The sequence below is a fragment of the Sapajus apella genome, unplaced genomic scaffold (genome assembly GCF_009761245.1).
Source record: "Sapajus apella isolate SASKATOON/1434 unplaced genomic scaffold, GSC_monkey_1.0 scaffold100, whole genome shotgun sequence".
NCBI classification, from domain to species: domain Eukaryota; kingdom Metazoa; phylum Chordata; class Mammalia; order Primates; family Cebidae; genus Sapajus; species Sapajus apella.
Window position 1 is genome coordinate 3,842,724 of NW_022437040.1, and position 16,477 is coordinate 3,859,200.

At 45.5% G+C, this 16,477-nt stretch overlaps 1 protein-coding gene across 2 annotated transcripts in view; it reads left to right on the forward strand.

The window, feature by feature from the left end:
• The first annotated feature begins 6,544 nt into the window (after window positions 1-6,544).
• ITIH5 (inter-alpha-trypsin inhibitor heavy chain 5) overlaps window positions 6,545-16,477 on the forward strand; it is a 90,124-nt gene continuing 80,191 nt past the window's right edge. The window contains exon 1 of one of the 2 annotated variants that reach the window (XM_032258155.1): window positions 6,545-6,743. In XM_032258155.1, coding sequence (XP_032114046.1) covers window positions 6,654-6,743 — 90 coding nt within the window. In that variant the 5' untranslated portion in view covers window positions 6,545-6,653. The remainder of the gene's footprint in view (window positions 6,744-16,477) is intronic. The other variant, XM_032258154.1, reaches the window with a different exon arrangement.

Here is a 16,477-nt window from a genome sequence, read left to right on the forward strand (position 1 = left end):
GTATTTAAGTATTTCTGCAGAAACAAATCATTGCTCAACTGGTAAATATTTCTTCAGAACTGTTTGCCTGGCACCGAATTACACATTAATTCAGAACAGCAAAGATGAAGGCAAATGCTGGCGTGTGTGTGTGTGTGTGTGTGTGTGTGTGTGTGTGTGACCATTTTTAGGAAATAAGGCAAAATTAATGCCAATTGTGCCTTCTGATGACTTCAGGAATATAATAAACATATTACTAAATATTATGGACCTTAAAATTTTTCAAGGGATAAATAGTTTTAGTGTGTCTGGAGGATGGTTTTTGAGAGCAGGTTTTTCGAAAAGGGAAGATCCTTGGAGAGGCAAGGTTGGGATAGAAAAATAGAGATGACGAAGGGGAAATGCATGGATTGGAACTTACTTCTTCTGCCACACAGAATTCAAGACCATGGGAATTCAGTATCCTAGGGAAAGATTAAGCATGAATGTAGTATTACATTGAGTGTCTGAAATTCAGTTGCCTTTTTCCAGTTTTTGTAATTACAATGCCCACAAGTTGAATAAATAAAAAAGAGAGATGATTGTGTCCTAACATCAGTTGGCGGTGGAGGAGGCAATATTCTGCCGCTCTTTAAAACTACTCCCCTTTAGAGAGGGACACACTTGGTCTAAGGCTGCGCGTCCAGCCTGTGCCTGTGCAGGCCAGTGCTGCAGGAATTTCAAAGGAAATCACAACAAGAAAAGCGCACTAAGTAAACTAAGTCTAAGTCTACTATACTAACAAGTTTTCTTTATTCATTCAACAAACAGTTCCCAAGCTGAGGTACATGTTGAATGTGGACAAAGTACATAAAGAAGAAAAGAAGACAGAGCTGCCCTCCACTGGGTCTTGGTTTAGTGAGAGAGAGACACATAGACACAGAGCCGGGTGCTCTGTTGAAGGCACGAGCAGATTTATCAACCTGATGAAATCTGGGAGACACCCTGGAGGAGGTGACATTTGCAGGGTGGGGTGGGAAGGTAAAGGCAGACATTCCAGAAAAGAGAACAATCCATGCAAAGCAAGGGGCAAGAAGGAATGGGGCTGCTGAGGAAATCAGAAGGAGTTGAGCATGGCTGGTGTGTGTGTGTGTGTGTGTGTGTGTGTGTGTGTGTGCACGCATGAGCCCAGGAGGGGTGGTTAGGAGAGGGGAGTGCAGGTCCCTCCCACTGTGAGCCACTGAGGTTTGTATCTACCCAGCAAACCCAAGAGAGATAAAGCCTTCAATAAGAGAGACCTGAGGGGTCAGTGTTCCCCTCCCCCCCCTTTCTTTCTCCTCCTCTTCCTTCTCCTCCTTCTTCTCCTCCTTTCATTCCTCCTCCTCCTTCTCTTCTTTTGGCTGTAGTTGTAAATTAATTTATTAACCCTGAATACTTAGTACATTCACTGTGGTCAAAAGTAATCAAATATTAAAATAATACAGTAAATATATAACACAGTAAAACAACAAAACCAAACCCATCCCTTTCTGAGACCAAATCTGTCCTCCTCCCATCCTCTCACCACCTCATCCCCACAAATACTTTCCTTTGTGGTTTACGTTTCCTAGAATTTCTTTATGCAAAACATGTTAGCAAATATGAATATGGTTTCTTATTTTCTCTCTTTTTTACGCTAAAGGCAGCCTGCACTTTGCTCTTTCTTTCCTAATTACATGACACTGGCTATCTTTCTGTAGGGAGACATGGAAGGCTTCCTTATTCTTTCTCATGGCTTCATAGTACCACATTGTATCTAGTGGGACTTCATAGCAACACACTGTATCTAATTTGACTTCATAGTACCACAATGTATATAACCATAGTAGCACATTGTATCTAACCAGACTCCTGTTAATGAACCTTTGGCTTGTTTTCAATCTCTGGATATTACGAACAAATTCATGCTGTAATGTGTAATGTTGTACCCACACCTTTCTGGAGGTGAGCAGGTTCATTTGTGTTTTAACTTCTCCAAAGTGGGTTTGGTGGATCAAACAGTAGATGCTCATGCAGAATTGATAAGCCACTGCCAGAGGCTTGCATTCCTTCGGCGTTTCATATTAGGCATTTTGCATAATCGCATAGAGTTCTTGACGTATATGACTATGGACAGGTGTCACAGCCAGGATGAATACTGGATAGAGAGCCAACAGCACTGATGTCACTGGGAAAGCACTCGTGTTCAACTACTCACTGGATAGTATTGGTGGTGGCCGCCAGCTTGGGTAACAGAAATAGTAATTGTTATAAATTGCATGCGTATGCTACTATAGTTGTGGGATGTGTGAGCAGGATTTCTGTATCATCAAGAAGGTTATTCTTTTCTTTCTTTCCTGCTTTATTTGCTTCCTTCCTTATTTTCTTCCTCTTTCTCTTTCTTTTCCTCCCATTCCCCCTCCCCTTCCTTCCTGCCTGCCTGCCTCCTTCCCTCCTTCCTGCTTTCCTTCCCTCTTTCTCTTTCTTTCCCTCCTTTTTTCCTTTCTTCCCTCCCTTCCTCCCTCCCTCCCTCCCTCCCTCCCTCCCTCCCTCCCTTCCTTCCTTCCTTCCTTCCTTCCTTCCGTCCTTCCCTCCCTCCTTCTTTTTTCTTTCTTTCTTGATGGGGGTCTTGTTATGTTGCTCAGGCTGGTTTTGAACTCCAAATCAGAGTCTAATTTGGGTCCCAAATCTGCAAGCGAATAATTAAAATATGGTAAACCTTACACTCTGTGAACCTTGATGAGTTCAGCAATCACCAATCATAAATTACAAACTGCATTCTCTATTTCTTCCTTCACAAATCTCTGGATAAAACTCAATGCTTGGTGAAGTGGATGAAAAGTGGGGATAACTAGGCTCCTGGCAGCTGTAACTGGGCTTCTGAGAAATTATCGCATTGAAGTCAAAAAGAACCCAGTTCCTCTCTAGTAGTCCTTCTAATCAAAAAAAAAAAAAAAAAAAAAAAAAAAAAGCCAAGGTTGTAAAAGACTGTAGTGAGTCTACACAGTTGTCAGGGGGCCAAGAGAAACACACAGGCCAGGTAAGTAGATAAAAAAGGTGCAGACCAAGGAGCGGGAGGAAGAGCTGGCCCAGAATAGAACAACGGCCTTTCAGAGGCTCAGAGGCGAGGATGGGAGCAGGGAGGAGGTGGAGGCCAAAGGACTAGGCTGTGACTTGACTCTACCTACGGGGTGTCAGGGTGTAAAATCAAGGCAGAGGCTTAAACGAAAACAAACCCACATCCTGCTTTCAACTCTTCAATCTCTTCAAGTCACGGTGGTGGTTTTTCTGAGACAGCTTCGCTCTTATTGCCCAGGCTGGAGTGCAATGGCAAGATCTTGGCTCACTGCAACCTCTGCCTCCCGGGTTCAAGCACTTATCTGCCCTCAGCCTCCGGAGTAGCTGGGATTACAGGCAAGTGCCACCACACCTTGCAAATTTTGTATTTTTAGTAGAGATGAGGTTTCTTCATATTGGTCAGCCTGGTCTCAAACTCCCGACCTCAGGTGATCTGCCCGCTTCGGCCTCCCAAAGTGCTGGGATTACAGGCATGAGCCACCATGCCTGGCCCTAAGTCAAGGTTGTTTTGACTCTGCTTTTGAGCCCATCCATGGGTAGTCTCCAGTAGGAGACCAGGGTAAAGGGATAACTCTCACAAGTGTGATTAGATAATTCTGGAATACTTTGGTCCATCATTCAGTTACTCATGGGAATCATTTCCTAGAAATGGCAGGGACAGAGCAGCATCTCTGGCCCAGGAGGAACAGCTCCTGTTCATTCTTGGACTCTGAGTCCCTTGTCACCGAGCTCTGCACCTAGATCCTGTCTCTGAACACTGGGGCCCTTGCCTGCCATTTGTCACTCATAGCACATGGTGCTGTGAATGAATTGACCTACACATCCTGCAGGGCCTTTTCTAGCCTTGAGGTTTTATGTGTTCAGTAACTGGAAATTCAGCTCCTCCTGGAAGTAAAATGAGAAGTGGACTGAAAGGACAAATGTGTGTGGGGACACCTTGGCCCTTATTCAAATATGTCCCCTTTTTTGGGGTGGGTTGATTTTTTTCAGCCTTATTTATAAGGCTGATATAAATCATTGCCTATACTTCTTGATGGTCTTGGAACACTTTCACTGGGTCTTATTATTATTTTTTTATCACACCTACCTAGCTTTTAAAGATCATCATACAGATACACAGGTGTCACATAGAATACTGAACTATTACAGCTTGAAAAGAATAGGAAGTTCAGAAGCTCTCTCAAGTCATATAGCTAGGCAGCAGTCAAGTTTGCACCACCGCCCAGCCCTGCCTGCCTGGCACAGCCTGGCTCTACCCTCCACACTCATTCCTCCCATCTACTAATCCCATTCATCAAAAGGCCGTTAACTGCTAACAATATATTTAGTACAGTGCTAGACGTTGGGCGAGATGCTTGTCCTCAAAGAACTGATCCAATTGGAGAAAATGGCCGTATATTAAACAAACAACACATCAGCACCACAGCCTGGAGTAGAATCAGAGGGTCCTCCCAGGTGAAGAAAATAAAACGGATTTTTCTTAACATCAGACTGCTGTAAACCCAGTTAGTATGAATCTGGGGAAAAAAAAGATCAGATACAAAGGCAAAAATAGCTTAATATGACCCCTTTCACCATTTCAACAGAAAGGTATGGTAGGGAAGGAAAAGACAATGAGACCATGGAGTCTCTGTTCTGTTGCAATCATGGGATTGAAATAATGGCCGCTGTGTGGTTCCCTGTTTCAAGTAACCTGGCTTTGTCCAATTCAACTCCCGGTTCACAAATAGGTACTTTCCTCTCGAGGAAAAGATAGGCAAATCCTGATTCCAGAAGATTTGAAATGATCTTCCTTGGTTACAAACAAGGACAGGACGGGCACACAATTTGCTGCCAGGCTTGCCAGTGGTTTTGCTGTGGAAACCTCGCTGGACCAACGACTGTGGTTTCTTGTTGGTCGCATGCTTTGCAGTCAGTGGTTAGGCTATTAAAGGATTAACTGCTAATGACAATAATTTTCCTTTCATTTATTTCACAGTAGCAGGTGTGTGTTTGTTTTTAACCTCTCCCAATTCGTTAAACAAACAGCATTTCAGCAAGAATAAATTAAGTATTTTCGAGGTTCTCACCACAAACTAACCTACCCACTGTTTTAATTTTTCTTTTTCTTTTTTTTTGAGATGGAGTCTCGCTCTGTCGCCCAGGCTGGAGTGCAGTGGTGCGATCTTGGCTCACTGCAACCTCCGCCTCCGGGTTCAAGCGATTCTCCTGCCTCAGCCTCCCGAGTAGCTGGGTTTACAAGCGTGTGTCACTACGCCCAGCTAATTTTTGTATTTTTAGTAGAGACGGGTTTCACTGTTAGCCAGGATGGTCTCAATCTCCTGACCTCGTGATCCGCCCGCCTCAGCCTCCCAAAGTGCCGGGATTACCGACGTGAGCCACCGCGCCCGACCCTGTTTTTATTTTTCAATTTTTTTTCTAGTTGTGTCCATCCATATGTATTTCCACCTAATTGCAATCATACTGTGGATACAATTTGGTGATGTGATCTTCTCTTTAGATTGCACTGTCAACATTCTCCATGCTTCCGGAGACGTGGCCCCATAGTATCCCACATGGAATAGAAATACTACAGGCTGCCCAGATACTCCCCTTGTTTCTTTCTCCTTCGTCCAGGACATGAAGGCCGGCAGCCCGGCCAGTCCCTCCTGCGCTAGGCTGCAGGTAGTATCCTTTATCCGGCCTGCTGAGCGTCTGTGGCCCGCGCGGAGGGGACGAGTTGCTGGCTTCAGGCTGGCAGGTGCGCGGTGGGCCGTGTGCTAGGGGCCAGGCAGGACTTCCCGCGTCCTCTGGCGACAGAAATCAAGCAAGTCCGCAAAGAAGCGTCTTGCACTTTGAGCGCGAGGAGGAAAGAGATGGGGGCGCCGAGGGTGACGGCAAGAAACGGAGTAGGAGGTTCGACAGAGGAGACTGGCCCTTAGCAACGTGTCACAGCCGCAGGATGGGAGGGTGTGGGAGGGGTCCGTGGGGCCAGCACAGGTGGCCCCTGCTGTGCGCGGCGAGGCTGGCTTGGAGTGCCTTCTCCCCAGAACTGAACTAGCCCGGCGCGGGGGCGCTGGGGAGGCTCCGGTGGGGCTGAGGCGGGGAAGGCGGTGGCCGGGGCGGGGCCTGGTGTGGGGGCGCGCAAGGAGGCGGGGCCGGGACTGGGGAGATGGGGGAAATTGGGGCGTGGAGAGGCGGGGCTTGGGGTTGGGGACCTGGGGAAGCTGGGTCCTGACTGGGGCCCAGGGAGGTGGGGCCCAGGGAGGCGAGGCCCGGGCTAAGGGTGTCCAGGGAGGCAGGATCTGGTCTGCGGGCAGGAAAGGAGGGTCCAGGATTGGGAAACGGAACGGGGAAGGCGGGGCCCGGATTTGAGGGGCGGGGAGGTGGGGTCTGGGCTGGGGGTGGGAGAGTTGGAGTCCAGGAGGGAACCGCGGGGTGGGCGGGGTCCGGGAGGGAACCGCGGGGTGGGCGGGGTCCGGGCTGGGCTCGGGGTGGGCGGGGTCCGGGCTGGGACTGTGTAGTGGGCGGCCCTGAGCGCGTCCCGCAGTGGCCGGAGCCCTGGGTGCTGCAAAGCGCGTCCCGCCGGGTCCCGGAGCGTCCCGCACCCTCGCCCCACCATGCTCCTGCTGCTGGGGCTGTGCCTGGGGCTGTCCCTGTGCGTGGGGTCGCAGGAAGAGGCGCGGAGCTGGGGCCACTCTTCGGAGCAAGTAAGTGGAGCCACGGGGAACCGGGCCTGGGCGCGGCCGCCCCCTTCCCTCCGCCGCCCCGGCCTCGGGGCTTCTACCCGGGTCCCCTTGGACCGTCGCCCAGGTCCCCACCCGAGGCCCAGGGGTCCCCCTCTGTGGATCACTCTGCCCTGGCCTGAGGCTTCCTGCAGAGCTGTGTCCCGGACTCGTCCTGCGGCGCTTGCTTCTTGGCTGTTGCTCATTGCGCTGATTTCTCTTGGTCGTTGTTAATTTCTGAGGCAGCTGCAAAAGTTACTGTAATTACAATGTTTCTTCCTTACCACGCGTGGGGTCAGTCTGCTGTTACCATCATTCCCAGTGGATCCAGGGAGAAAGGCAATCTGAGAGGAGTTCCAGACTTCTGGAAGACAACTTTTCCCGTCGGAAAACCGGGAGAACACGGCTTTCCCATTTAGTGACTGCTGGTGGTTTAGCATTTAAAGGTGGCAAGCACCGAGAACCAAAGCGTCTGAGGTCCTCCAGTTGCTGGTCTGTGTGTTTGTCAGGATTTGCGTTTTAAATGTCTCTTAACCTCACAAGCGAATAAAACCTGCAAATATCAAATGTCAATAAAATGATGAATAGACAGGCATTTTTTTCTTTAAAAAGTATAAATCGGGCTCACACCAATAGCATTGAGATCTAACGCACCACATGGCCCCGTCACAAAGTAGAAGTGTTGTTCACACACATGCCACTTAAATATTTAAGCCGTTTAGCTCCCAGCGTGTTTGTGCAGGGTGGAAGGTGCAAGTAGGCGGACCTCTTCTCCGTTTTCCAGCCCCTGTTTTTCAGAGCAGAGTTAAAGACCGACTGCTTAAACATGAAGATGGTTTCATGCTCTCTGTCCTGTGAATGTGCTTAACAGCAAAGTGGAAGTAATGATACTTCTCTCTAGGGAGGGAATAGCTAATAAAAGTCCCAGGAGGCATGGTAGTGGTGTTGGAGAAGTGCAGGCTTTGGCTGCAAAGAGACAGGCTGAGCTCTACTTAATCGTGTGTTCTGGGCAAGTCCGTTCATCTCTCAGAGCCTTCAAGTCCTCGTTGGCCAGGGCAGGGAATATGGCTCTTTTTGAGCAAACTTAAAAGGACTCAGCTAGTTTGTGTTAAGGACCTGGTATACAGTGGGAACTCAGTAACTGGAGATGTTTTAGCCAGTGGCTGAAGGCATGTGCTTGGTGCCAGGACGTATGGGGTTGATTCTTGCTTCTGTCACTCATCAGCTCTGGGACCCTGGGTAACTTCCTTTCGGCCTCACATTGCTCTTCTGTGAAATGTGGAGAAAGGTTAGGGTTGTGAGGACTGAATGAACTATGACACCGGAAGGGCTGAAAACACTGTCAGCACGTAATGCTGGCCTTGGACTTAGACTCATGCTGCTGAAGTGCTGAGTGAAGGAATTTAGGGTAAAGATCTTGAAACTTTTTTGGGGGCGTGTAGACAGGAGAGTGTGGGATGGATGAAAACAAAGATTCTGTGTATGAAGTAGGAAGACTGTTTAAACTGCAACATCTACAAGGTCAAGTAGGCTTAACAATCCTGGGACTTTCTGTCATAGATAAACATGGGTTTCACCTATTTTAGTGATTTCATGCTGTCTTCAATCCAAGACAATATTCATTTATCTTGAAAACGACTAAATCAGGAGAAGAAAAAAACACCTAAGGAATAAAGTTCTATGAACTTGCAATTTTACCTTTTATCCGTAATCCATTCTTTTTGTATGTTTAGTTTTTGTGATTTAGGGTTTGAGGACATGAGCTCAGCACCAGTCTTCTGGGTTCGAATCCTGGGTCTGCTCTTACTGAGGAGTGCTTAACGTTTATGAGCTCTACCTCTGTGTGGGGATGATGCAGTTACTTAACTAGAATTTTGAAGAGTGAAACAATTCGAATACTTAACTCTTAGAGCAGAACCTGGGAATGTAATGAGTGCTCTATTCTCAATCATTATGGTCTTTAAAATTATATGTAAACTTAATTTTTAAAAATGGAAGTCTATGCAAATCTTATGCAATTTTTACATTCAGCTTCGTGAGTCCCACTTCCATTGGTTTAGATCCATTAGGTTTGGGGTGGGGTCCAGATGATTCTGATGCAGGTGGTCCATGGACCACAATTTTTTTTTTTTTTTTTGAGACACAATCTCACTGTGGTGTCACCCAGGCTGGAGTGCGGTGGTGGGATCTCTGCTCTCTGTAACCTCCCGCTCCCAGGTTCAGGTGATTCTCATGCCTCAGCCTCTGAAGCAGATGGGATTACAGGTGCACTTCATCACTCCCAGCTAATTTTTGTATTTTTAATAGAGACGGGGTTTCATCACGTTGGCCAGGCTGGCCTCAAACTCCTGAGTTCAAGTGATTCACCTGCCCCGGTCTCCCAAAGTGCTGGGATTACAGGCATAAGCCACTGCGCCCACCGGCACATTTTGAATAGCAGTATTTTAAAAGAATCTTTTTGGAAATTAGTATTTAAAAGAAAGTCCCTTTTAGAAAAACTGTCTGCTACAGAGTTACCTGTTTTGGTAGTTTAAATTACATGGTTTCTTTAAACAGAGTTACATTCCCATTATTATCAAAGCAGTTTTAAATGGACAAAATAGTAAAAGCCATCAGTTATTGAGTATCCGTAATGTCCCAGTGCCCCAGAGAGTTTGCTAGGAGGCTTATGTGAAAATAATAAGAGAGAATAATGTGTTCTCATTGAGTATGCCATGTGACGCCAGACTGCCTGGGTTCAAATCTGGGCCTCATCACTTACTGGCTGTGTGTTCTTGGGCAAGTCACTTAACCTCTCTGGGTCTCAGTTTCATCATCTCAAAGATAGAATTGTTAATAATTCCTACTGCATAGGCAGGGGTGGATCCAGGCTTTGGGAGGAAAGTGAAGTTTACATGATTTTCAGGGCCCTCTTGAAGGAAAAAAGTATCAAATTATGACTACAAAATTAGGTTCCAAAAAGACCACTTATTTAGAATGACAAAGAAAGCACAACAAATTACACACTTTGGCATTCTGACAGGCACCACGAATATCACCCAGTTTTAGGGGCTTGGACAAGTCAGGCGTCCTGGAGCTTACATTTTATTAACTTCTAAATAATAACTACATTTTCATAAAATAACACATTTCTGCTTTCATGGTTGTTTGAGGATTAAATGAGTTAATCCAGGCAAAGCATTTGCATAGAGTAAATTCTTAGGTAATCTTAGCTGCTTTTGCTATTTATGCACAGCCTAGTTAAGTCTCTGACTACCACTGTAACACCTCAGTGTACTTATTTGACAAAGGACAACCGGGAAGTCCTTTCCAGGAAGTGACGGCTGCAACAACCTACTATGTGCAGAACCTGGATTGGAGTGTGGGCGTGCAGAACACAAAAGCTGGGACTCTCAGTGCCTCCTTCAGAAGAGCAAGCCACATTCACTTTTGTAATTTAGTTGGATTTGTTTAAATGCGATTTGTATTCGTAGCGCATGGCCCATATGTGATGTGCAATACATACTAGTTGTAAATCAAACATCTATTGTGGTGATACACTTCTAATTCCCTGAATTGGACATTTCCAGATTTAAAATTTTTTTTGTATATTCTCACTCAGAACCAAATCTTTGCATTTGAGGGGAAAAAACAACAACAATCAAGACAGCTTTTTTTTTTTTAAACTCTTTAAGAAACAAAGCCAGTGAAAGATGCTGCAAGCCACAGACCGCTCAGTCACGTCTCCGTTATGCGCAGGGCTGGATTGTTGAAATTAGTCTGTAGGGCGGAATGTGGAAGGAGTGTGCTGGGGAAGAAATTCCAGAGATTTGGTCACTCCCAAAGCAGCCACATGTCATTTCTTGGGGATGGAAAGGAAGGGTGGGGAAGTCCTGAGAACTGAGTGATGAGCTGTGTGTGACTTCGTGTTCCTAACTAGCACTTTCCCCAAGTCCTTGGATGCTCAGATATAAGGAGATCTTGCTTGTCATGTCATCAGAATTGCTGCTGGGAATGGCAGCCAGGTGTTTCTGGAACTAAGGAACAGTAGGGTAGGTTGATTTAGGATGCCGGGGGGAGGGGGGTGGAGGGGGCACAGGATGAAGACCTGAGCTTTTTTTAGGAGGAGAGTTCTGAACCACTCATTATTTTCCCACAAGCAACATCCAGTTCCCTGATTTTTATTTTCTTTTTTATCCCTCTCTCTCTCTCTCTCTCTTTCTCTCTCTCTCTTTTTATTTATTTATTTTTTTGAAACAGTCTTACTCTGTCACCCAGGCTGGAGTGCAGTGGTGTGACCTCGGCTCACTGCAACCTCTGCCTCTTGGGTTCAAGTGATTGTACTGCCTCAGCCTCCCAAGTAGCTGGGACTAGAAGCGTGCACCACCAAGCCTGGCTACTTTTTGCATTTTTGTAGAGATGGGGTTTCACTGTGTTGGCCGGGCTGGTCTTGAACTCCTGATCTCAGATGATGGGCCTGCCTTGACTTCCCAAACTGCTGGGATTACAGGCACGAGCCAACGTGCCTGGCCCCTGATTTTTCATAGGTAAAGAAAAGTAACAGGGTGACTTGCCTAAGGCCAGTTGCTTTTAAAAAATTTTAATAGATCTGCTGGGATTACAGGCATGAACCACTGTTCCTGTAATTGATTACAGGCACAATGGTTCATGCCTGTAATCCCAGCAGTTTGGGAGGCTGAGGTGGGTGGATGGCTTGGGTCCAGGAGTTCAAGACCAGTCTGGACAACATGGTTGAAACCCTATGTCTACTAAAAATAGAAAAATTAGCTGGGCATGGTGGTGTGCACCTGTAGTCCCAGGTACTTGGGAGGCTGAGGTGGGAGGATCACCTGAGCCTGGGTAGTCAAGGCTGCAGTGAGCTGTGATTACACCGCTGCATTCCAGCCTGGGTGATGTGAGCTGAGTCTCAAAAAAAAAACTTAAAAAACAATTCCTGGAAATTGTTTGGATTTTAGCTGGAATATCAAGTTTCTTCTTCTATTACCAAGGTGATAGGCATCACAAATTGCAAATGGTTAATAGCTAAACAACTTGCAGTAATATTACTTTCAAGGAAGAAAAATTTTGGGTGAGTGATATAGAATTACCCAAATGGGAATGTTCTCAGACTAACTGTTCTCAGCCGACATGATAAATGGGATCTCAGGTGACTTTCCAACAACTAGCCCTTGGTTCTGCTCCAGGTCCTATAGCAGACCTCTAAGGCAATTGGCCCTTTAGTTTCTGGGTTTTGGTTTCAGCATTTCAGAATGCTCTCGGAAGAATGGGGCCAGGCGATGGATAAATTCCTTGTACGGATCCTTCTAGGAACTCACAAATTCAGTCATTTGAAGGTGTTTGGCTGAGGCTGGCCTAAGTGTAATGCCTCTTGGATCTGTTAAGACAGCAGTCCCCAACCTTTTTAGCACCAGGAACTGGTTTCATGAAAGACAAGTTTTCAATGGACAGGGGGTGTGAGGGATAGTTTTGGGATGAAATTGTTCCACCTCAAATCATCAGGCATTAGTAAGAATCTCATAAGGAGCATGCAGCCTGGATTCCTTGCATGCACAGTTCACACTAGGCTTTGCCTCCTACGGTAACCTAATGCCTGGAGCATTAGGAGGCAGAGCTCAGGCGGTAATGAGGGCTCACACCCTGTCACCTCCTGCTGTGTGGCCCAGTTCCTAACAGGCCACCAACTGGTACCTGTCCATGGCCCCAGGGATGGGGACACCTGTGTTGTGGGACCTGGAATCACGGATACAGTGTTACAGCTCAAAAGGAGGAGTGGAGGATCTGAACTTCACCTTTGCATCTCTCTTTAAGTCAGTTGGGTCATTAAGGCATCCATACCAAGGGTGGAGTGTCTATGCTCAAGAATTAGGCTTTGTTTCTCTCCTCCTGCCTCCTATTCTCAAGATGACTCAAGTATCTATCTCTTTTCTTCCTCTATCATGATCTGATACTGTGATGGATCTTGGGAAGAAAAACAGAATCCCTACTAGTCCAAGTAAAAACATTTAAGCAGCACTTGCAGGTTTTTTTCCCAGTTGATAACGGGGTAGGTTTTGAGATTCCACACTCCACAGCTCTACTGCCAAGGCTTGTGCTCAGGAAGACTTTACCTCACCTTCTATTACCTGGCGGTGATGTTGCTGGGCCCATTTGTGTTAGAGGCAGGTGCAGATCTATGAAACATGATTTCTGAGGATCGTTCCTGTGTTGAACCTGATTCTCTTTAACTTTCTTCTTGTCTTTCATTCCAGTCCAAGACGCATCTCCACAGCTAGCTCTTAGCCCTGTCTCCATCATAAAGCCTTTCATGGTTACTCAGGAACATAGTGACCTCTTCTTTCATCTATTTCCTTTGTAACTTGTAAAACTTCCTTTGTCTATTGTGCTTTTGTTAGTACATATAGTTTTTGAAAATTAGATAGTATGGTCCTTGGTGCAGAGATGGTGGCTTACATTTTTCTTAATAAACGTTGTGGTCTGGATATCTTCTGTTCTGATGCTGGAGAAATAACCTCAGCTGGGTAGCACTATCTCTTAAGTCCATGATTTGGGGCCTCAAGGAAGTCAGTGAAAGTTCTAAGATGACTATTTATGGTAGTTTTGCCCTGAAGCTGGAGGTCAGGACCTCCTTTTCTGTACCCAGAATCCACCCCTAGTTTCTTAAAAGGCACTGGCAAAACATTCAAACAATAAAAAGGATCAGGAATTCTCAACTAAAAACGGTGATGATATTAATGTCATTTTCACTTCCAATCCTAGCTGGCAGCAGCAATCTACGTGTACTGGGAAGTTTTGGTTCTGGGTCAAGCTGAGTTGAAACTTGGACTGAAGTATGGCCATAGTGATCCCCTGAGACATCAGATAGTCATCTCAAAAATGAAAAACCAGCTTCTCTTTTTCTCCTTGAAGCATGCTTATTTTCTCGGAAAACCTATTTTACAAAAGAGAAAACTTCAAAGAAAATACTTTAGATCAATCAGGAACTTAATATCTGAGAAGGGCTGGGCTTTCTTTCTGATCATAGTTGTTTTAAGTGGTCCCCAGGGTATCCCACAATTTAGGGAGGGAAGGGCCAGAGACGATCCTACAGGACTGATAAAGAACATGCCAAGGGTCCTTCTGACGGCCTTCCTTTGACAGTCTCTCGTACATCTCATCTCATTTAATTAATTCATTTATTAAAAAAAATTTTTTTTGAGATGGAGTCTCACTTTGTTGCCCACGCTGGAGTGCAGTGGCATGATCTCGGCTCACTGCAACCTCCACCTCCCGGGTTCAAGCAATTCTCCTGCCTCAGCCTCCTGAGTAGCTGGGAGTACGGGCATGTGCCACCAGGCCCAGCTAATTTTTGTATTTTTTAGCAAAGACGGGGTTTCACCATGTTGGCCAGGTTGGCTTTGAACTCCTGACCTCAGGTGATCCGCCTTCCTTGGCCTCTTAGAGTGTTGGGATTATAGGTGTGAGCCACCACACCCGGCCTCACCTCATTTTAGAATTCCAGAACGGGTATACTCCTAGGAGGGTTTGGTTTGTAAACCAAGAATAAAATTTGAAGGCCCACCAACCATCTGAATAGACTTCCTCCTCTAGGCCAGGGCCCCTCTAAGTTTAACCTGAAAGGCTGGTTCAGGCCATCATGGGAAATGGGGGTCCGGAAGGTGGAGGTTTTGCATGCTTCCTTGTACCCCTACAGCATGAACAACATCAACACAGATCTGAAGTTCTGGTAAGAAACATTCGCAGTTGATTCTCTCTGAAACCTGCTTGCTACTTGGAGGCTTCATCTGCACGAGAAAACTCTGACATCCACAACCTTTTATTATGACCCAGACATTCTTGTCTATTGACGATAGCTCTTTCAACCAATTGTGGATCAGAAAATTTTAAAATCTACGTACAACCTGGAACCCCCCACAACCTTCTAGTCATCCCCCCTTTCTAGACTGAACCAACGTATGTCTTAAATGTATTTAATTGATGTCTCATGTTTCCCTAAAATGTATAAAACCAAGCAGCTGCGCCCTGACATCTTGGGCACATATTCTCAGGACCTCCTGAGGGCTGTGTCATGGACCGTGGTCACTCACATTTGGCTCAGAATAAATCTCTTCAAATATTTTACAGAGTCTGACTCTTTCATCAATAGGTTCTTACTTAGAGTCAGGGTGGATGTCAGCCTAAATCCTGTACTATTTTTCTCCATCCCATGTTCTATTAAATAGGAGGCTCTATAATGGCTTAGAATGATAACTTACAATGTATATATATTTTTGGGTGGGGAGGTAAAGCAGGGAATGGGGTTAAAACAGTTTCCTTTATACTTTCAGTCTTCAAAACAGAAATATTTTCATTTTGTCAAGACTTGAGGTAACACAAAAAAGTTTAAAGAACAAGATATCAGTCATTCAAAGGGAGCAGCCATCCATTAGCACTTTGATTCACATTCTGTACATGAAACACTTATACTTACAAAAACGGGATAGTGTTACATATAGTGTTTTGTTACCTGAATTATTCACTTAAAATTGTGTCACGAATATACCTCTCAGGATAGGCTAGGCTATGCTGTGGTACCCAACAAGCCCCAATTCTCGATGTCTTAAACAATAAAGTCTTACGTCTTGCGCATACACCTGGCCCATCTTGGGTCAGCAGTGGGGCAGCTCTGCACCTGCTGGTCACTGTGAACTTGGCCTTCATGGAGCAGCCATTGCCCCAAACATTGCTAATCACTATGCTGAAGAAAAGGCAGTTCTGGGACATTGAACATTAACTTAATGCTTGGCTCAGAAGTGACTAATGCTACTTATATTCATAACTTATTGGCCAGAACTAGTCACGTGACCCTGTCTACCCACAAGGAGTAATCCCTCTGACAGAGAACTAGGATAATGTTTGGAGAGCAACATTGAAGTCCAGTAAAATGAATGTTGATTCATGTTTGTAAATGTAGGTACAGGCCCTGATTTTCAGTAGCTGTGTTGTATTAATCATGTACATTAATCAATGTATCATAGTCTACTTACCTGAACCACATTTTCAGGGCCTTTGAGGCTATTTCTAATTATGAGCAATTGGTTTAAAAGTTGCCAAAAATTGGCTGGGCGCAGTGGCACTTTGGAAGGCCAAGGCGGGCAGATCATGAGGTCAAGAGATTGAGACCATTCTGGCCAATGTGGTGAAACCCCGTCTCCACCAAAAATACAAAAATTAGCCAGGCATGGTGGTGCATGCCTGTAGTCACAGTTACTCAGGAGGTTGAGGCAGAAGACTCTCTTGAATCCTGGGGGCGGAGGTTGCAGCAAGCTGAGATTTCGCCACTGCACTCCAGCCTGGTGACAGAGCAAGACTGTTTCAAAAAAAAAAAAAAAAAAAAATTGACATGAAGTCTAGGTATATTTTTTAATGTTTTTGATCTACATTGTAAAATTATCTTCCAGAAAGGAAGGAGAATTTATTACTCCCAGCAATAGTAGTTTATACTTCTATTAGTTGATCAGATTTGCCATGAGTAATGTCCAAACAACCAGCTAAGATTTTTAAATTAGTCCAGAGGGGCTGGTTAATTAATTATTAATGAGATTTTTTTTAAAAGATAATTTTTGGTTGGGCGAAGTTGCTCATACCTGTAATCTCAGCACTTTGATAGGCCAAGGTGAAAAGTTTGCTTGACCCTAGGAGTTTGAGACCAGTCTGAGCAACATAGCGAGACCCTGTCTTTA